This window comes from Canis lupus, chromosome 14, assembly GCF_003254725.2.
Source record: "Canis lupus dingo isolate Sandy chromosome 14, ASM325472v2, whole genome shotgun sequence".
Taxonomy (NCBI): domain Eukaryota; kingdom Metazoa; phylum Chordata; class Mammalia; order Carnivora; family Canidae; genus Canis; species Canis lupus.
In genome coordinates, this window is record NC_064256.1 from 50384592 (window position 1) to 50406687 (window position 22096).

The 22096-nt window shown below is 38.2% G+C and overlaps 1 protein-coding gene across 6 annotated transcripts in view; it reads right to left on the bottom strand.

The window, feature by feature from the left end:
• Positions 1–2917: 2917 nt before the first annotated feature.
• The window catches only part of IMMP2L (inner mitochondrial membrane peptidase subunit 2), an 848292-nt gene continuing 829113 nt past the window's right edge, over positions 2918–22096 (bottom strand). For 5 of the 6 annotated variants that reach the window (XM_049093415.1, XM_025464659.3, XM_025464660.3 and 2 more), the window contains one exon: positions 2918–3511. In XM_049093415.1, the coding sequence (XP_048949372.1) occupies positions 3392–3511 (120 nt within the window). In that variant the 3' untranslated portion in view covers positions 2918–3391. The remainder of the gene's footprint in view (positions 3512–22096) is intronic. The other variant, XM_049093419.1, reaches the window with a different exon arrangement.

Genomic DNA, 22096 nt, shown 5'->3' on the forward strand with positions numbered 1-22096 from the left:
AGGAATCGGGAGTGCACATTGGGCAGCAGCAGCATGCAGGGTCAGGTTGGGACTTGGCAATGGTGGCTCTGACTCCCAGATAGAGTATTCTTGATTGAAGGAATTTTCTTTCAACACTTTGAAGGCCAGAGGGAGTGATATAATATAGTCAAAGTTTCTGCTAAAAAATCTGATGGCCTTAAGGAGTTCCTTGTTTGCAATAAGTTGCCTTTTCTTGCTGCCTGTAAGACTGTCTCCTGATCTTAAACTTTGGCATTTTAGTTATAATGTGTCTTAGTGAGGGTCTCTTTGGATTCATCTTCTTTGGAACTATGAGATTCCTGGATCTGGATGTCTGTTTCCCTCCATGGGTCAGGAAATTTTCAGTCACTAATTCTTCAAATAAGTTTTCTGCCCATCTTTCTCTTCTCCTCCTGGGACCCCTATAACATGAATATCAGTCCACCTGATGTTGTCCCATGAGGCCCTTAAACTAGCTTTTTTTTTTTTTTTAAATCCTTTGTTTTTCCTGTTTTGGTTGGATGAGTTCCATGACCTTGGCTTTGATTTCATTAATCTTTTCTCTGCCTTATCTAGTCAGCTGTCGAATCCCTCTAGTTTGTTTTTCAGTTCAGTTACTGGATCCTTCAGCTCCGTGACTTCTATGTGGTGCTTTATTATATTTTCTCATTGTTGAATCCTCAGGGTGTTTATGCATTCTCCTGAGTTCAGTAAGCATTTCTATGATGCACTATCATTTCTTGCTGTTTTTAACTTTTAACAGGTAGATCATTTATCTCTCTTTCATTAAGGACCTTTTTATGAGGTTTTATCTTGCTATTTCATTTGGAACATATTCCTGTTTCTTCGTATTCATGACTCTGTTGGTTTCTATGCATTAGCTGCCATCTCTCCCAGTTTTGAAGAATGGTCCTTGTATAGGAGATGAACCTTATTGTTCTACCCTTCTCTATCTCTTGGTTGTCTCTCAAGACTTGGTGATTGGCCAAGCCACCTATTTTATTTCTAGTGGTTCCCAATATTTAAAGGTTCCCCTAGACTTGCATGGTTCCTGGGGGTGGGGGTGGGTGGGGAATCTTAGCCTCTAGATTCAGGCTCTTTGGAAGCAGAAACTCTTAGGTGGCAGCTTTTAAAGTAGGCAAATGTGTACAGTTCTGTGGGACCACAAGTGTAGTCTTACTGACACAATAGCCAGACAAGGTAGAAATGTCCCCTGGGTGTCATTAATAAAAATTAGAGCAACAGACAAGCATATACATCCCTTTCTGGGAGTTGCTGGAAATCTGGAGTGAGAGAAAGTGCAAAGATAGTGTGCACCAACTTTTATCCCCGTATCCCTACCTCTTTAGGCCCCTAGGTCTATACCAGACAGTCTGCTTGCCCACTCATGCCAAAGCTCCAGGAATCAAAAAGGCCTCTTCAACAAAATAATGTGGTGTGTTTCAGTCCACTGTATTGTGGCCTGGGTGGGGTAGCCAGATAAGAACTCACTTTCAGATTGTTACCAGAGCTAGGTGCTCAAGAATGTCCCCTGGGCAGCAGCCATAAACAAAACAAGGCACCAGACAAGCATATAGGCTTCTGTCTGGGAGATACTGGCACTTTGGAAATTGTCAAAGAATATAAAGATCATTCCTGCCCTCTGAGGTCTCTGGGATGTGTATTTAATTAGAAACTTGGCCCTCACATTGCAACCATGGAGATAAACGAACAGGCCTTTTTCACAAAAAGACTGGCTCCTGGGTCTGGTGCCTCTTGCTGTGTCCAGGGAGTGGTAGCTGATGATGAACTCTTTCTCCATTGGTTAATATTAGGTGATTGTCTTATCTGGTAAATAATAAGTGCACCAATGATTAAGTCTGCCTAGAGTTGCATTTTTGAGGTGGTAACTTATAAGCTGAGTTGTTTGACAGCATCAAGTATTAACTCTGCTGGTGATGTGTTAGATGGCTAGAGAATATGAAATCAAATAAAGAGCATTTATCAGCTTCATCAGGAATCGTACAAGTAGTGAGTAAGGTAGCAAGGATGATAACCAGTTTGGTAAACTGTTAAAATATCCAATTTTTCTACACTGGCTGGCAAATAGTAGCTATTCTCACAGAACTTCTCTATTTGTTTTGTCTGCCCTCAGCAGTACCTCCAAACCCCTCTTCCGTGGTCCCCAGAATTTGCTATTTTCTAGCAACTAAAAGGCCAATGCTCTTACACACTCACTAGTTTACATCTAATCCCAGGGGATGCAGTCAAGAGACAAGTTACAAGCCTTGAAATACTAATGAGTATTCAGTAAACTGGAGTTAAAGGTCAGAGCATGAAATACATGCTGGGGAACAGAGAGAAATGGAATTGATAAGGGGCCACCAACAGATTTTAGGCAGATAATTTTGACCAACCTTAGTCTGTAAGTACTCACTGCTACTTGCAGACTGAGCTGCTACATATAGTGTTTAAGGAATTATTAGTAACAGCTGCTGTTAAAATGCCTATGGGTTTTTACTGTTACTCTCTAAATATAGACTTGCATGAAGGAATTTACCTCTTTACCTATGCAGTTACAGGATATATTATGCTAACATTACCCCGCTTTGCAGTTGGTGATTTCACTTTTACAGATGTAAACATGAAAATCACTGGGAAGGAAAATAAAACTTGGAAAAAAGTCAGTCACGTTTGACCATTTCACTCAGAACATTTCACATAGTGGCTGAATACTGATAAATCAGTTTATTCATCAGTGTGAGCAGGCAAGAGATCACTCAGAAGTTTTGATTTAAAAGGGTCAATAAAGAAGGTTTATTTATATGGAAGTATTGATAGAATTGGTTCTCCTTCCTTTAAATTCCTTGCTTAAAAAAAAAAAAAAAGATATTCCTCATTAATGAAGTATGGGTTAAATGATAAATACTCAATACAATACCTGAGCAAATCAATGTTTTATTTTTACATCACAGTTTACTGTTCTTCCTAACTGGCAGTCACTGCATTGTATATACCTTCAATTCCAATATAATTTCCATCACTGTATGTTTCTTCATGTTCTATCTTAAGAGTAAATGATATTACTGAATTACTTTCATCAAATACTAATTTTCATAGTCTTTCATTAGCAAGCACCAAAATTAAAACCCAACAATCGATGGGATAAGTATACATAACAAATTCCCTGTCAGACATGGGAATAAAATGTTCATATTCCCAAAGGTCTGCATTTTTTTTGGCATTACACAATAGGGTATTACAATTAAACATAAAATCAGTTGCTATTTAATACTGTTTAATAACGCAGATCACTTCATTTGAAACAAGCTTTGCCTTTTGAAGGTTCCTCCTTCCCATCCCTTCTACAATGCTTCCCAATGCCGCAGCTGAGGGAGCTCCATGCCATCATTCACTCCTCTTCTCTCTGAACTGGCAAGCGCTCTGGAGGAAGAACAGATTCCAACTTCTGCCAGCGCTCTGGCGGCCACAGGATATGTGTAGCATGGGCATGCAGAAGTCCTAGGGAAACCTGAACCCATGAGAGACACAAAGAAAGCAAGCAAGGAATTATTTTATCAGAATTATCATTAATATCTTAAAAACAGAATTTGATCCAGGTCTGATAGATGATTAAAAATAGTTAACATTTATACAGTACTTTTCTAGGTGCTTTATGTACCTAAATGCCTTTAAATTCTCACAACCATTGGAAGTAGGTATTACACTCATTTTTCATATAAGAAAACTAAAATTGAACTGGTTAAAGATCTTGCCAAAAGTCTTACAGCAACCGACTGGTAGAGGCTGGCTTCAGGGCTGAGCTGTCCAACCCCAGGGTCTGCAAACTTAACCCTCATCCTCAATAATCAGTTTGCATGCAGCCAGGGAACACAAATCTGGTTTGCATTCTCAGAATTTCCTATGGAATTACCAGTATTTTAGACACTTTACTTTGTGGATAAGTCAGAGACTTTTTTTTTTTTTTTTTTTGTATAAAGCATTTCCCTGCCTACTGGCCAAGCAGCAAGAGTTACGGTGAGACTAAGTAAACCACATGGAGCAACACAGAACTAGTGCTCACAGAGGGAGGTGGAAAACTAAGGGAAAGAGCAATGGAGAATAGGAAGCAAGGAAAAAGAATAAATATGTGCTAACTAGCTACTGCAGGTTACTGCAGGTTCACTTTATATTTTCAAATGTTTTTCCTATAAATTGGAGGTCCATAGAGATTAACATACAAGACTGCTTTCATTGAAGTTGTTTCCTAGCATATGCATTCAAGGAGAGACTCAACTGCATGTCCAGGGAGGGACTCTAACAAGAAAACTAGAAACACATTGATTTGAAAAACAAAACCAACTTCACAACTTGGAGTACAAATAAAATAAGCTCAGGGGCCCAGTAAAGGAACATTACTTTGGAAAAAAAAAAATCAAACATACAGAAAATTTGAAAATGTGGGGGGCGGGGGGTGGAGGGAGCAAGCTCTATTCACCCAAACTCACTAGTTATTTACATTTTGTTGCATTTGTTACTTTTCCCTTGTGTGTGTGTGTCTGTGTACATACTTTTTTTAATGACCCATTTGAAATTTGCTGACATTCTGAATTTACTCTGAATATTTCCACATGTATCTCCTCAGAAGTAAGACTCTTTCCTACATAAACATAATACATTCTATGTAAGATATTATTGACACAATATTAACATATAGCCAACATTCTAAGTTTTTCAGTTACAATAGTGTCTTTTATAGCTATTTTAAAAATTCTTAAGGGTCAAAAATTGCATCATAATTGTTGTTATTTTTGTTCAGACCTGTTGCCTTGTAAAATGTCCTACATTTATAATGGCTTGACTTTTCCCCTCCTAAATAGATTCAAGGTAAGGGTTCTGGGCAAGAACACAATGTACTTGGTAATGCATTCTTCTTATTCTCTCATGTCAGAAGACACAAAATATCTGTCCCATTCCTGTGAAGTTTGGTCACTTGATTAAGGTGTTATGGACCAGGTTTCTCCACTGTAAGCAAATTGTTTCCCTTTTATAATTAGTAACTAATCTGTGGGGTGATATTTTGAAATATGTAACTATCCTGTGTCAACATTTCACATAAAATAATTTCACGGTCTCTCAAGGAAGCTGGTTTCTAAACCATCTAATGAGTTTAATATCCATCGATGATCCTCCCTGAATCAGTTATTACATCGATGATTATAATAGTGAGTTTCCAAACTTATTATTCCTTTTATATTTATTCGCTGTTATTCTTCTCTAAAGTGATTCCCCTTCTGACCCTGAACGCCTCTTTTAATATCATTTTTTTTTTAAAGTCTGTTATGAGTTCTGGGTTCAACATTGCAGACTTACTTGTACCTGTTCAGCCTGAGATCAGACATCTCGTTAAGGAGGCTTGGGTCTACTCAGGAAAGTATTTAGAAACCACCACCTGCTACTCTATGTACTCATTGCTCCATGGGTGTCAATATTCAAGGCCATTTCAGAGAATAAACAGAAAATATCCAAAACCCCAGGGTTTTCCCTCATCTTCCCCCATTTGATATGTCTATCTTCCTTCTTCCAGAGTGAGCACTCTGGCTCCCAAACAAAAATTTACTGAGTAAAAATCAAAGATTCTTTACAACTATTTTAATCCCTACAGTAAATCTCATTTTAAGGGTATATTTATTGGAATCTGACCTTTTTTCCTCCACAGTGTAGCTGTGTTAAATACTGTGTGGTTTGTTTCTATTTGTATTCAATTTTAGTGTGCTTTTGGGATCCTTTTTGATGAAATGTTATTGTTAAAGGGTGAGGTAGGCAGAAATGCCCCTTGAATACACACTCCAAAGAGGTCCATATCCCAATCCCCAGAAGGTATGAATATGTAGTGCTACGGAGCTAAGAGGAATTAAGGTTACAGATGGACTTAAGGTTGCTGATTAGTTGATCTTAAGATAAGGAGACTATCCTATCGCATTCTAGGAACCCAAATGTAATCATGAGATTCCATTAATGTAGATGAGGTAGGCAGAAGGGTTGGATTCAGACAGATAATGTTATACTGCTGGATTTTGAAGATGGAGAAAATGGCCACGAGCCAAGGAATGCAGGTGGCCTCCAGAACCTAGCAAGGAACCAGATGATCCCCTAGAGCTTTTTTTTTTTCTCCCATAGAGCTTTCTGGGTAAATGCAGCCTTGCTGATACCTTGGTTTTAACCCAGTGATCCATACTGGACTCATGACCTCCAGGACTGTAAAATAATTTTGTTGTTTTAAGTTACATTATTTGTGGCAATTATACTAACAATGGGAAAATAATACAAAAAATATACACAAATGACAGTCTACCATCTACTACTATACCTCTAAATGCTTCCATTTCTAGCAGTATATTTTCCTTTTTTGGAAAAAGAAACCCAAATATACACTTATTTCCTCATACCAACGGTAGAACACTACACATTCCCCTCTGCACGTGGCTTTTAATTCTCACCAGTATATCCTAGAAACCATTTCCTAACACTTCATAGGAAAGGGAGACTGGTTTTTACAACCCTCCTCCCCCCAACACCCCCCCCCCCTTAGTGATTCTGATTGACCTCGTTGGGAATCCAGCATCTGAAGTTGCCACTTGGTGTCACACCCAGAAAAAGCAAACTTAACCAACTTGAAAGAATCCCTGAAACATATTTTGGAACATGCTAAGTAACTATCACAACCATGTTACCTGGCAGGAACCTAGATCTAAATGGTCTGTAATAGTGAAGTTTTTATCTACTTTTATTTTTTTTTTTTTTCTGGACTCAGTGGAACTATAGGGCAGCTGATTTCTATCTTCTCCACAATAACCCTTTTTAGATTTGATAACTGCTACTCTGTTGTCCCTCAAGCCTTTATTTGCCGTTTCAAGTTGTTGAACTTTTCCCATATGGTTGATTTGCCAGGACTCCTGCCAATATATTTGCTTGCTTGGTGCTTCAATTTGTTTTAATCAACATTCATTTTCCTAAAACCTAGGATTCTTTTATTCCAAATATTTATTAGGTATACTATGTATTTCCTGAAAAAAAATAATTTATAGTCATGAATGTGAAGAATCTCACAGATGTAGAATATTACTATTGTTTAAAAGTATGGAATGCAAAATTTAAGCATTTCTTTAAGAAAGGCTGATAAGAGGGCCTATGTACGCTCAGCATTCTTGTCACAGATCTCTATTAGTATGTATATAGACATGCAAAGAGCATAGTGAATACAGGGCAGGAAAAAAATCCAGAATTAATCCAGAAATAAAAAAACTTAAAAGCTGTACTTCAAGGTACAGCTTTGGTTTCCACACATACTGTAGTAAGCAGGGTCCTCCAGAGAAACAGAGCCAATAGGATATGTGTTTATATATAGAAATAAATTTATGTGAAACATTTAGTTCCTGTAATTATGGAGGCTTGGTGGGTTCAAAATCTATCTAATGGGGAAGGCCAGAAGGCGGAAGACTCAGAAAAGAGTTGCAGTTTAAGTTCAAAGGCAATCTGCTCGCAAATTGCTTATTGCTTGGGGAGGTTATCCTTTGGTTCTGTGCAGGCCTTCAACTGATTGAACGAAGCCCACCCACCTATTGGAGAATAAAATGCTTTACTCACCCTTACAGAAACCTTCAAAGGGCTGGGCACCATAGCCCAGCTAAGCTGACACACAAAATTAACCATCACACCTGACAAATACAATCCTCCTCCTTATTGCTTACTACACCCGGGGCAGTGTTCTGAGTGACTTAGGCATCCTGATGCATTGAATCCTCACACTAACTCTGTGATGCAGGTTCTATTATAGTCTCCACAGTGGAGGAAACCTATGTACAACATGAGATTTTTTTTGAGCCAAGACTGATGTGTATGCCCTCTGGCTCTTGAACCTATCAAGATCCATAATATAATTTATTTTCTAAATAAGACACTTTGACCGTCAAATGGGGTACTTTTTAAATTAAGTCAGGATAATAGTAAAATGGAGCTATGCTAGACAAATCAAGATCGGGTCAACTTAATCATACTGCTGTTCCACATACTTTCCTGAAACACCTAGATTGATCAGAAGGAAATGATTGTTAGGAGCTGTATTTTTTTTTTCAAAACTCATATGTTGAGGCCTTAATGCCCCAGTAGCTCAGAACAAGACTCTATTTGAAAATAGTTACCTCAGTAAAGGTTCTAAGTTAAAATGAGGCCACTAGGGTGGCCCTAATTCAATCAGGCTGGAATTTTGTTAAAGGAGGACATTAAGACACACAAAGAACCAATAGGGGTGCATGTGGAGACACAGAAAAAAAAAGTCAGCCATTTGCAAGCTAAGGAGCAAAGTCTTGAAAGAAAACAAAACAGTCTTCAGAACTGAGAATTTTTTGTTGTCACTCAAGCCATGCAGTTTATGGTATTTGGTTATGGCAGTCCTAGCAAACTAAGACATAAATAAAAAGGAATAACTGTGCTGGAAGCTGCTTTCCTAAGATGTGCCAGTATTCAGTCAAAATAGGTAAACAAAGAAACATGTTGAAGAAAAAAAATCCATTTGTTATTAAAGAGAGAGATGCTTAAGCACGTATAGGCATACCTAGTTTTATTAGGCTTTGCAGCAACACTGTGATAAGTCTTTCAGTGCCATTTTCCAATAGCATTTGCTCATTTGTGTCTGTGTTACATTTTGATAATGCTTACATTATTTCAAATTTCATTATATTTGTTATGGTGATCTATGATCTTTGAAGTTACTACTGTAATTGCTTAGGCGATCTACAAACTGTGCCTGTAGAAGATGGCAAACTTAATAAACGTGGTATGTGTTGTGACTGCTCCACTGGCTGGCTGTTGCCTCATTTCTTTCCCTCTCTCCAGACCTCCCTATTTCCTGAGATGTAGTAATATCAAAAGTAGGCCAATTAATAACCCCATATGGCCTCTAAGTGTTCAGTAAAATTAAGAGTCACAGGTCTCTCACTGGGAATCCAAACTACAATTCAGTAAACTTAGTGAGGAAACATATCAAAAGCCAAGACTGGCACAAGAGGCTTAGCTTTTGTCCTAAGCCAAGTTGTGAATGAAAAAGAAAAGTTCAAAGAAATTAAAAAGCTATCAATGGTAAGAAAGTGAAACAGCCTTATTGCAGATATGGACAAAATTTTAGTGGTCTGGACAGATGATCAAACCAGCCAAAGCCAGACCAAGGCCCTAACTCCCCTCAGCTGTTTGAAGGCAGAAAGGTGAGGAACCTGCAGAAGAAAAGTTTGATTTAGCAGAGATTGGTTCATACGGTTTTAGGAAAGAAGCTATCTCCATAAGGTAAAGGAGCAAGTTATCCAAAAGATCTAAGATCATTAATGTATGTGGCTACACTAAAAAAACAGATTTTTAATGTAGATGAAACAGTCTTCTATTGGAAGAGGATGTTAGCTAGGGTTTCCATAGCTAGAGAGAAGTCAATGTCTGGCTTCAAAGAACAGGCTCTCTTACAAGGGGATAATGCAGCTAGTGACCTTAAATGGAAGCCAATGTTCATTTACCATTTCAAAAATCCAAGGGAGGGGATCCCTGGGGGGCTCAGCAGTTTAGCGCCTGCCTTTGGCCCAGGGCCTGATCCTGGAGACCCTGGATCGAGTCCCACGTCAGGCTCCCTGCATGGAGCCTGCTTCTCCCTCTGCCTGTGTCTCTGCTTCTCTCTCGCTGTGTGTCTCTCATAAATAAAATCTTAAAAAAAAAAAAAAAAAATCCAAGGGACCTTAAAGATTATGTTAAATTTACTCGTCCTGAGCTCTGACATAGAACAATAAAGCCTGAATGACAGCACATCTGTATACAGTGTGGTTTACTGAACATTGTCAGCCTTCTGTCAAGACCTACTGATTAGAAAAAGAGTCCTTTCAAATATTAGTGCTTATTGACAATGTACCTGGTCTTCCAAGAGCTCGGATGGAGACATACAATGAGATTCATGTTTTCATGCATGCTAACACAACATCTATTCTTCAGCCTGTGCATCAAGGACTCATTTTGACTTTCAAAGCTTATTCATTAACAAATGCATTTCTTAGGGCTATAGTTGCCACAGATAATTATTACTGATGGGTATGGGCAAAGTCAATTGAAAACCTCCTGGAAAGGATTTGTCAATCTAAGTGTCATGAAGTATACTTCCAATGAATGCATGGAAAAGGAGTCAAAATATCAACGTTCACAGAAATTTGGAAGAAGTTGCTTCTAACCCTCATGGAGAACTTTGAGGGGTTCAAGACTTCAGTGGAGAAAGTAGCTATGTATGTGGTAGAAATAGAAATTCAAGAAAACTTGAATTAGAAAAGGAGCCTGAAGAAGTGAGTGCATTGCTACAATCTCAAGAAAAAACTTTAATGGATGAGGAGTTAATCATCATTTTATGAATGAGCACAGAACAGGATTTCTTAAAATGGACTCCTTTCCTGGTAGAGATGTTGTGAAGATTCTTGAAATGAAGACAAAGGGTTTAGAATATTATATAAGCTTAGTTGATAAAGCAGCAGTAGGGTTGGAGAAGACTGACTCCAAGTTTTGAAAATGCTATCAAATAGCATCACATGCTACAGAGAAATTGTTCATGAAAGGAAGAGTATATCAATGTGACAAGCTTCACTGTTGTCTGAAGAAACTGCCACAGCTGTCCCAACCTTCAGCAACCACCACCTAGCCATCAACAATGATGGCAAGACCTTCTATCCACACACTCAAAAAATATGACTTTTTGAAAGCTCAAGTGATGATTAATTTAAAAATATCCTCTAAAAAAAGGTTAAAGCATATACATTGCAATAGTATTATATCTAAAAAAGTAAACCTAATAGAATACAGTATAATGTGTTTACATTTATAACTTTTATATGTACTGAGAAACCAAAAATTCATTTAACACACTTTATTATAATATTCACTTTGCTGCAGTAATCTAGAATAGAACCTAAAATATCTTTAAGATATGACTAAAATTTTTTCGAAGTTAGATTACTTGACCAACCAAACTAGTACTTTCCTGGGACTTGACTCTCCCCTATGCTCTTTTGTGTCCCATGTGTAACTGTGTCTACTCTTCAAAGGATTCACAACAGTTTTAGGCATAAATCTTTACAGTAAATTTTAGGACATGACAAAATCATTAAATCATATAATCCCTTAGCAGATCATTGTGCTTTTAGTGTCTGCTGAATGAAAAGACAGATCCACATATATCAATGGGCTTCTTAAAATAATTGTTGCCCATAGACTGGGAATCAGTGATCTAGAATAGTCTATTTTTATTGTGTACCCTAACAGCAAAAATACTAGAAAATTGACTTTGATATATATTTTAAAATATATATTAAACATTTATATTTACTGTATATATTATATATATGTGTGTGTGTGTGCAGTAGTGTTAACATTCCATAAAACCAAATGTTAGTGAAACTTAAACTCTTATTTTTTCAGATCAAGAGTTCTAATTTTTTATTTTTGCCTCCAGGGGATCCTTATACACACCCTCTCCTATTCTTGCTCCCCTCTTAAGAGATCTCTGCTCTAGGAAACACCAAAATTAGTAGCTGAAAATTGATCAGTGCTATTAGTCAATTAGTTTGTTTTATCCACACAATGCCAAGTAAGCACATGGACTAAATTTACACTGAATTACCTATCTTTAATTGAATTGGCTCAACTGAGAAGTTATGTTGGCATGTAGTAGACACAGCTTTCATGAGCCCAGACTTTTCTTCAGGTTCCAGAGGCACAGGTGTGTTACTATGGTTCCCTCCACTCCCTATTCATAGGCCTATAGTCACAGAGAACTCTTCCAATTCTTGGCTTCAGGATACCATCTCTTAAAGGAAGAGCTTGCAAAGATAAGATAAGGGCAAGCAAAGCAAAAGAGCCCAAAGGTAGGACAAAGGGAAAAACACAGAAAAAAAAGGAAAGATGACTGTAAATGGGAGCAAAGACTTTTTAAAAACAAAGATGAGTCGGAACCAGAGCCAGGGTCAGAAGAGGATCAGGATGACAAAGAGAACAAGCACAAAAGTTCATCTGATTAAAATATTTTCCATAAAGAAAATACAAACACATGTTATATGCACTATTAGCAAATAAAATCTGTTCCCTAATGAATTTACTTAGTGTAAGAAGAGAGAAAAATTTCCACATAAACAAGGCAGCAGTCAGATGATATTTATTCTACAATATTAAATTACCTACAATTACTTTTGCAAGTCAAATCAAAATGGAACAATATTGGAACCGGGAAGAACACTGTTTAAAAGAAGGGTTGATTTGCTAGAGCTTAAAGAAGTCAGTCAGCTTTGCTGCATGATACCTCAGTATGCAAGTTCTACTCTAACGGCCTCTCCACCTAACAGCACATGCCGTGTCCACCTTTCTGCTTCTGATGATTGCTCTACTCCAGTTTATAATCCTCTTCCTCATATCCGTGGGACCCTCCTGTAAAATCCACTTTAATCCAACTTTTCCATGGAGTCCTTTCCAGCCACCTCAATTCTCCTCTTTACCCAAGTATTTGAGGCCTGCTGTTGGTCTATCCAACATCCGTTCTCAAAAAGAAATGAAGAAAAGGACCAAGGACTTCTGGGGAATAGAGCAGAGTAAGAGGGCCCTAAGCTCACTGCCTCCCACTGATGCAACTAGATAACACCACATCAGTGTAAATTACTGAGAAAATGACCTGAAACTGGCAGAACAGACTCTCCACAGCTAAAGGTAGAGAAGAGGCCACATGGAAGAGGATAGAAGAGCAGAGACATGGTTGGGAGCTAAATGGACTTGCAGAGACTGTGCATAGACAGGAGGGATGCCTTAGGCATTCTCCCCTGGATAAAGGAAAAAAAGAGCCCTCACAGCAGGCACCCCAGGCATGGGGAACCCTCACAGGGAAGATGAATTCCTGTAACATTTGGCTTTGAAAACCAGAGGAGCCAAATTTCATGGGCCCTTACAGTAAGTGGGGCTTAACACCTGGAACTTTCAAAATTAACAGGCTCTGCCCTGGGAGAGCATGGAAGGCTAGAGGAAATTGAATCTATGCCTTCCTTTCAAGAGACAGCACAACAAAGAGCCTGCCGAGACACAGCATAGAAGCAGCAGTTTGAAAAATGGCTGAAATATAAAAGAGAGAGATTTGTTCACTCATCTCAGAGTATGTGCTGGAGGGAGAAGGAGCCTTTGGAGATTTCTCAAAAAAGAAAAGTGCTGGCAGGAGCCATTTACCTCCCCCATACCCTAGCCTAGACACACAGGTATCTGCAGGAACTAGTGCCAACACTTGCTACCTAGCTTGCTAACAATGTGCTCACAAATATCCATCCTCATACGTTTGCTAATCCATGCCCTCCAAACCTGCCTGCCTTAGTTTGGGGCAGCTGTAGGTCCCCTCTTGCAGAATGCAAACTGTGAGAGAAGAGAGCAAGTGAAGAAGGAACAGAACTACAGAAAACAACCATAAAACAAAAGCAAAATGGCCAAGAAGTACATAATGATCAAAAATTACTTTGAATGTAAATGGACCAAGCACTCCCATCCAAAGATATAGGATGATAGAGTAGATTTAAAAAATAATAATAAAAAAAAGCAAGATCCACCTACATATTACCTACAGGAACTCATTTCATACCTAAAGACACATGCAGATTCAAAGTGAAGGGATGGAAAAACATTTATCATGCAAATGGAAGTGAAAAAATTGGAAAAGCAATACTTATATTAGACAAAACAGGCTTTAAAACAAAGACTGTAACAGACAAAAACACTATGTAGTCATAAAGGGAACAATCCAGTAAGAAGTTATGACAATTGTAAATATAGCACCCAAATACATAAAGCAGCTAATAACAAACATAAAGCACCTAATCAATAGTAATACAATAGTAGGGGACTTTAATACCCCACTGACATCAAGAGACAGATCATCCAAACAGAAAACCAACAAAGAAACAGTGGCTTTGAATAACACACTAGACCAGATGGATCTAACAGATATATTCAGAACATTCCATCCTGAAAGAGCAGAATACACATTCTTTTCTGGAAAATGTTCTCTCTGCACTTTAAAAAAGATTGAAGTCCTACATCTTTCCTGATGACAATACTGTAAAACTAGAAATCAACCATAAGAAAAAAATGAAAAAGCAACATAAATTCATAGAGGTTAAACAACATGTTACTAAAAAATGAATGGGTCAAGCAAGAAATCCAAGAGGAAATTTTAAAAAAATACATGGAGATAAGTGAAACTGAAAACACAATAAACCAAAGTCTTCTCATTGCAGCAAAAGCTGTTCTCAGAGGGAAGTTTATACCAATATAGGCCTGCCTACCTCACGAAGCAAGAAAAATCTCAAACGACTTAACTTTACCCACAAAGGATCTAGAAAAAAACCAAACAAACAAAACCCTAAACCAGCAGAGGTAAAGCAATACTAATGATTAGAACAGATATAAAACCAGGAACTGGCTCTTTGAAAAGATCAATAAAACTGTCAGACTTTACTCAGACTGATTAGAAGAAAAAATAGGACTCAAAATTACAAGTGAAAGGTGAGAAATAACAATTGATATTACAGAAATATAAAGGATTATAAGAGAGATTATGAACAATTAGATGCCAACAACCTAGAAGAAATGGATACATTCCTAAAAACATACCAACTCCAAAAACTGAAATCAGGAATAGAAAATTTGAAGAGACTATCAATAATGAAATTGAATCAGTAATAAAAAAAAAAAAAAAAAAAAAAAAAACTCTCCAGAAACAAAGTCCAGAATCAGACAGCTTCAGGGTAAAATCTAGCAACATTTAAAGAAGAGTTAATACCTATTCTTAAACTATTCCAAATAATAGATGAAGGAAAGCTTCCACATTCATTCTATGAGGCCAGAATTCTCCCAGATACCAAAACTAGGTAAGGATACTACAAAAAGGACAACTATAGGCCACTATTTCTGATGAACATAAATGCAAAACTCCTCAACAAAATACTAGTAAACCAAATCCAACCTACATTTTTAAAAAATGATGTATCACAAACAAGTGGGATTTATTTCTGGGTCGTAAGGATGGTTTGATATTTGCTAAATCAATCAACATGATCACATGTCAGCAAGAGAAAAGATAAAAATCATATCATTTCAAAAGATGCATAAAAGCATTTGACAAAGTACAAGATTGATTTATGATTAAAACCCTCAACAAAGTAGGTCTATGGGGAACATACCTCAATATAATAAAGGCCATATATGAAAAGCCCACAGTGAACATTATCCTCAATGATGAAAAACTCAGAGCTTTTCCCCTAAGATCCAGAACAAAACAAGGATGTCCACTCTCACTGGTTCTATTCAACACAATACTGGAATTCCTCATCCCAACAATCAGACAAGAAATTAAAAGCATCCAAATTAGTAAGGGGGAAGTAAAACTGTCACTTTTTTTTTGCAGATGAGATGATACTATATATAGAAAACCCAAAGACTCCACCAACCAACTACTGGAACTGATACATGAATTCAGTAAAGTTGGAGGATACAAAATCAATATACAGAAATCAGCTTCATTCCTATACTAATAATGAAGCAGCAGAAAGAGAAATTAAGAATTCCATTTACAATTGCACCAAAAATAATAAAATGCCAAGGAATAAACTTAACCAAAGAGGTAAAAGACCAGTACTTTATAAACCATGAAACATTGATGGATTGACACAATATTGTCAAAGCAATCTCTAGATTTAATGTACTGTCTATCAAAATACCAACAGCATTTTTCCAGAATTAGAACAAATAATTCTAAAGTTTGTAAAGAACTACAGAAGACGTTGAATAGCCAAAACAGTCTTGAGTTATCCAAAGCTGCAGATATCACAATCCCAGATTTCAAGATATACTACACAAAGCTCTAGTAATCATAAACAGCATGGTATTGGCACAAAATTAGACACAAAGATCAAGGGCCGCCTGGGTGGCTCAGCGGTTTAGCGCCTGCCTTTGGCCCGGGGCGTGATCCTGGAGACCCAGGATCGAGTCCCACATCGGGCTCCCGGTGCATGGAGCCTGCTTCTCCCTCTGCCTGTGTCTCTGCCTCTCTCTCTGTGTCTCTCATGAATAAATAAATAAAATCTTAAAAAATAATTTTAAAAAAAGACACAAAGATCAAGAGAACAGAATAGAAAGCCCAGAAATAAACCCATATATATATATAAATTATATGAACCATAAATATATGGTCGATTTATATATATTATTTATGTAATATATATATAATATATATATGATCAATTAATCTTTAAGAAAGAAGGCAAGAACAAGCAATGGAAAAAAAGAATCTCTCCAGCACCTGGTGTTGGGAAAAGTGGACAGCTACATGCAAAAGCTTGAAACTTGACCCCTTTCTCAAACCATATACAAAAACATTCAAATAGATTAAAGACTTAAATGTGAGATGTGGGATCATAAAAATTCTAAAGTGAGAACAGTTCCTAATTTCTCTGACATTAGCTGCAGCAACATTTTTCTAGATATATCTCCTGAGGCAAGGGAAACAAAAACAAAAATAAGTTATTGGGACTATATTCAAATTAAAACCTTCTGCATAGCACAAAGTAAACAATCAGCAAAACTAACAGGCAACATACTGGATGGGAAAAGATATTTACAAATGACATATCCCATGAAAGGTTAGTATCCAAAATATATAAAGAATTTATACAACTCAACACTCAAAAAACAAATAATCCAATTTAAAAATGGACAGAAGACATAGACATTTCTCCAAAGAACTAATCCATATGGCCAACAGACACACGGAAAGATGCTCATCATCACTTATCATCAGGGAAATGCAAATCAAAACCATGATGAGATAACACAAAAAACAACAGGCATTGGTGAGGATGTGGAGAAAAAAGAACTCTCACGCAGTGTTGGGGTTAATGTAAATTGGTACAGCCACTGTGGAAAGTATGGCGGTGCCTTCAAAAATTAAAAATGGAAATACTGTATGATCCAAAAATTATACTCCTGGGTATTTACCCAAAGAAAATGAAAACTAATTTGAAAAGACATATGAACTCTTATGATTATTACAACTTTACAATAGTCTCTTTAATATTTTTGCTGCATAATTAACGTGTTTGAGTATATAGAAGCTTCCCCAGACCTTGCTGGGAATGTTATGTTACATAGTGTGTAGACATTGTTTACAGACAGACACTGTTTATAGACACTGACACCACCTTTCTGACATCTGAAAAGTCCAAATTCTGAAACATCTGCCTTCCAAGGTTTGAGATAAAATATTAATATCTTTAAATATCTGTAGAGGTGAATATTTACCAAAGAGGAAAAATGTAATCAGAGTTGTGGATTTAGTCCAGGGCAGGACGGACACCTTGCTAGATGCTGGAAATATAAACTATAAAGATGAACCCTGTCCTCTAGGATCTCATGATCTGGTGGGAAGGACAGACATTTCAACAAACCATCAAAGTACAACCTGACGTGGTAGACGTACAAAGGAGCCAAGTACCCTAAGCAGAGACTGTGGCCAACCCTTAGGAAGGCTCCATGGAGTGGATGCATTTAGGGTGGCTCTAAAGAATACTGAAGATTTCCCTCTCCTGAGCGCGGATCTTCACTCATGACAATCCCCTTGCCAGATTTTTATCTAGAATACTCTCCAAGTCCTCCTTGTCCTCCACTGAATTTCAAATTGAGACAATGTAATAGGTTTATACAACCCAATATTTTGCAATGAAAAAGTAAAGCCATATGCTTTACAAAAGATTCAAAATGAGATTCTCTCTTTTAAAGTCCTCATTCTAGGACAAGTGTTTTCCTTCATTACCAACAATTTTAACTTTAATCATTTCAAAGCAATTTTCCTGTTCAAGACTTAGCTTTAATCAGAATGCATTTTAGGTCACTTCATGGCCTCTTCATGATTCTCTCTAGATAACTACAGAATCATGCATAATCATTCTAGTTCCCCCAAGACACCTTCAGTAAGTAGTTAGTTCAACATTTTATGCAAAAATAGATACAAAACAGGCCTCTAGGGGTATCTTCAGCTAATTTTCATGAATTAATTTCCCAGGATTAATGTTTATGCACCACTCTCTTTACCACATAATCAAATCACTGGAGTTGAAGTGGTCTAACTCCTTATTTTGCAGCTTGATTAAGCAGGTGATGAAATACTTGAATATCATTTGGATAGTTAGCAACTCATAGTATCCACAATAATCCACAGTAGATGGATGACATTACTGACGTCTCATTGTTTACTTGTGCTCTCTCTAGTAGCTGATGTCCCACATGCCATTTTTGTGTAGGAGGTAAAACAGTTCATGTAAATACATGAGGGGAGGGGTGTGGAACTCTTTGTTGTTGACACTGTTTTAAGCCATAATTAGAACAAGTGGACAGGCAGCTGCAGGAATAGACTAGTTTGCCCTGGGTAGGAGGATTCAGGCCAACAACGTAACTGATATCCATTGCCAGGCCTGCTGCTGTGGCGGATGCCACTACTTCTCTGCCATGGTTACCTCTATTCATTGGGTGGCTGGCATCCATCTCTCCCCACTTCACATCCCTCTTTCATTCCTTCCTTCAAAAAGATTGTGAGGGTTTTTACAAAGTAAACAACCAGGAACAAAAGAAGGTAAATAAAAATGACAACTACAAGGGTGAAGACAGTTGCTGTAGAGAGCCACACCCTGGGTTCTTGGCTGCCTGAGAGCCAACGTAAAGCAGAGAACATGCTAACTTACGTAGCTCTTACAGGACAAGATGAAAGTTTTCCTCTGATTAAATTTCTGCAAGCTAGTCCTCACATCAGATCTATGACAGCATACTCTTAAGTACCTTAATGGACTGTGTCACTGGAAGGCTCTCCCAGATAGTCACAACAGAATTCACCTTGTAGGCAGTTGGGTGAGTGTTGTTCTGCAAGAGACTAAGGCAATGTAGTCTTGCATTTAATCTAGGAATCTAACTCCTTCCAAGGATAGGTATTTACATTACCTAGAAGTCTCGATGGGTAACACACTCTTTAAATGGTCTTTTCTAAATATTATGTCCTCAACTATGTTTTTCCTCTACAGGATCTATGCTGGGCTCAGCCAATTGGATGCCCGCCTGTGGGACTCCAAACACAGAGGGGGAGATGCAGAAACAAGGATACCATCAGAGTTACTGGCAGAGAAATGAATGCCAGGAAGTGTCCAGTGGCACCAACTGCCAAACTCATCACCCTGCTCCTGTGTGAACATAGGAGCACCCTGTGCGGATGTCAAATTCCTCTACCTGGTTTTCATCCTATCCATTCAGCAGAATCTTCAATATCCTTCCAATAACACCTTTTCTTCTCAAATGAGTCAGGATGGAAAAAAAAAAAAAAAAAGGAAGCCAGGATAGCTTTGTGATTTTTGTATCCAAGATAACTGATTGACGTGCTACCATGAAAATCCTGGTAATAGAATATTGATGAGGATATTTGGAATTAATGTCTGATTCCTAATTCTAAAGGTGTAGAAATCAAGGCTCAGAAATGTTGCCTACAGGTACCCAGTTAGTTATGGCTGGGACACAAATCCTAGCCCTGGCTCCTAGTTCAAAGCCCTTTTCAACATACCTGTCAGTGAAATGAGGTGTAGAGCCCTGGAAATTGTAAAGGTTGGCAAGGGGCCCTGCATCAGTGCTTTCTAAACCTGCTTTTACCCCAGGGAAAAGTGAGGCCTTTCACTTTCTGCAGACAAAAACAAACATTGTGCATTAAGGTTTGTACACATCCATGCCACTCTGTTTGGGAACTGTTGCTGATATGTAGCAGCGGGGCATGTTACAAGCCACTGGGCTGTAAGGAACACTCGCTGGCAGGGACAAGAAAGCCGGTGCTTATTACAGTAATGCGGTTATGTCGATGTGCATAAAAGCACTTGGAAAATGAAGAAATGTGGAAAGACTCTAAAGTGTGTTCCTTTTACTCGATACAACCGATCTAAAAAAGCCTACTATGTACAAAGTATAGGTCATGGGGTTCTAAACAAACCGAGATGAAGGAGCCATGGACTCTGGCCTGAGGAGTTTTAACTTAGAAGGAAAGACAGTTGTCACAGGCTTGATCCACGGGATGCGTTTGGCACAAGTGAAGGTTGCAGACGATGAGTGTCATTGGTCCACACAGGCCAGTGAAGGATTAGGAGAGAGGTGGGTTCTAAACTCTAACAGGGGGGCCACCTCTGACTGCAATCTAAGCAGGATCGTGCCCTGGGCCAAAGGCAGGCGCCAAACCGCTGCGCCACCCAGGGATCCCTATAAAATGGTTTTAATCATAAAAACAAACCATAAAAAATGATAAAATGGCATAGACCTATACATACGCATCATTCCAACGTCCATTTCTTAGTTTTGCTATGGTTCTGTAGTTCATGTAAGATGTAACCATCCAGGGGAATTGGGTGAAGGACCTTTCTGTACGATTTTTGTTGCTGTCTGTGAATCTATAACTATTTCAAAATTAAAGGTTCCAACAAACTTAAAAAAAAAAAAAGGTGAGCGTAGAGAGCAAGAGAGCAGTCAGGAGATTTTTTTGCTAGACTGCTGACGAGAGATGATCACGTTTCGGGGAAGAAGAATGAAATCCAAGTTTCATGCTCAGTGTACAGAGCCCTTCATAAATGTCCCCCCGCTTTATTTCTTGGCACTCCTTAATGTGTACCTGGGTCACTCAAACACCTCTTGGAAAAGACCTCTCTGTCTCTCACATTTCTGTACCTTCGCATATACTACTTTTCATCTGCCTTCTGAAAGCCTTTCTTCTGCTATTTACATAGGTCACTCCTCTTCATCTTTCCAGGTGTAGCTTAGATATCATTTCCTCCTGGACGTGGAAGGCTTCCACCTTCTCCTCCCAGTCTCAGCAACCGGTGCCTAGTTAATGCCAGCTAATAATTATTATACTGTCTGTTAAATAGTATATTTCAAGAACGCCTGGGTGGCTCAGGGATTGAGCCTCTGCCTTCACCTCAGGTCCTGATCCCAGGATCTGGGTTCGAGTCCTACATCAGGCTCCTCGCAGGGAGCCTGCTTCTCCTCTGCCTGTGTCTCTGCCTCTCTCTGTCTCTCTCTCTCTCATAAAATCTTTTAAAAAATAAAAAATAATAATCTATTTCATTATTTCTCTCTTACTAGGTGTGGAGCTTCTCAAAGTGGGCGCTATCTCACATATTAAATCCATGGCATGAAAATAGAAAGAAGTTCAACAAATGTTGATTAAAGAAGTGAAACTACACAATATTCATTTAAACTGGATATAAAGAAAAAAAGAAAAAAAGAAAAATAAACTGGATATAATTTGGCAACTGATTGGACATGGGGGTAGAGAAAGGAAGGAAGAATGGAGAGGACTAAATTCTCCCCTGCCTAGAAAGATGGTAATTCCTTTAACCCCAGAGGAATCATGGCAGAAGGAGCAGATTTGAGAAACAATGAGTTCGATTTGGGATTATTCAATCTGAGATTACTACCGACTGTCACAGAATACCACAGACCATTCTCTGCAAGAGTTCAGGCAAGTGTGTGAAGTAGAACTTAGAGATCTAGGAATCATCTGGTTGTACCCACAGGAATTAAAGTGCTTTCCTAGAGAAGAAGAAAGTAAGAGTGCTAAGGACAGACACCTAGGGGAACACAGCATTTCAAAGATAATGCTAGGAAGCCATCAGCTATATGTAAGAATTAATAAACTTCCTGGAGCAGTAACACATGCACCCCTAGATCAGAACTCCTGGGACTTCTGTGCAAGTAGAGTCCTAGTGCTCAGCTATACAAAGGTGAGCCTTGACATTAGGCATAACAGAACAGAGCAAAGATTAGGGGAGGAAATATTTGTAAATCACCTATAAAACTGCAGCTATTAGTTCTGCTAGAGCCTGCAGAACCTATAAAGATCCAGACAAAAGCCTATTAAAATTTCTACATTCCAACTTGTTATTTGCTTGATTAAATCATTTGAAAATCATGTCTCTTTTCATTACATTTATGTATCTATGCC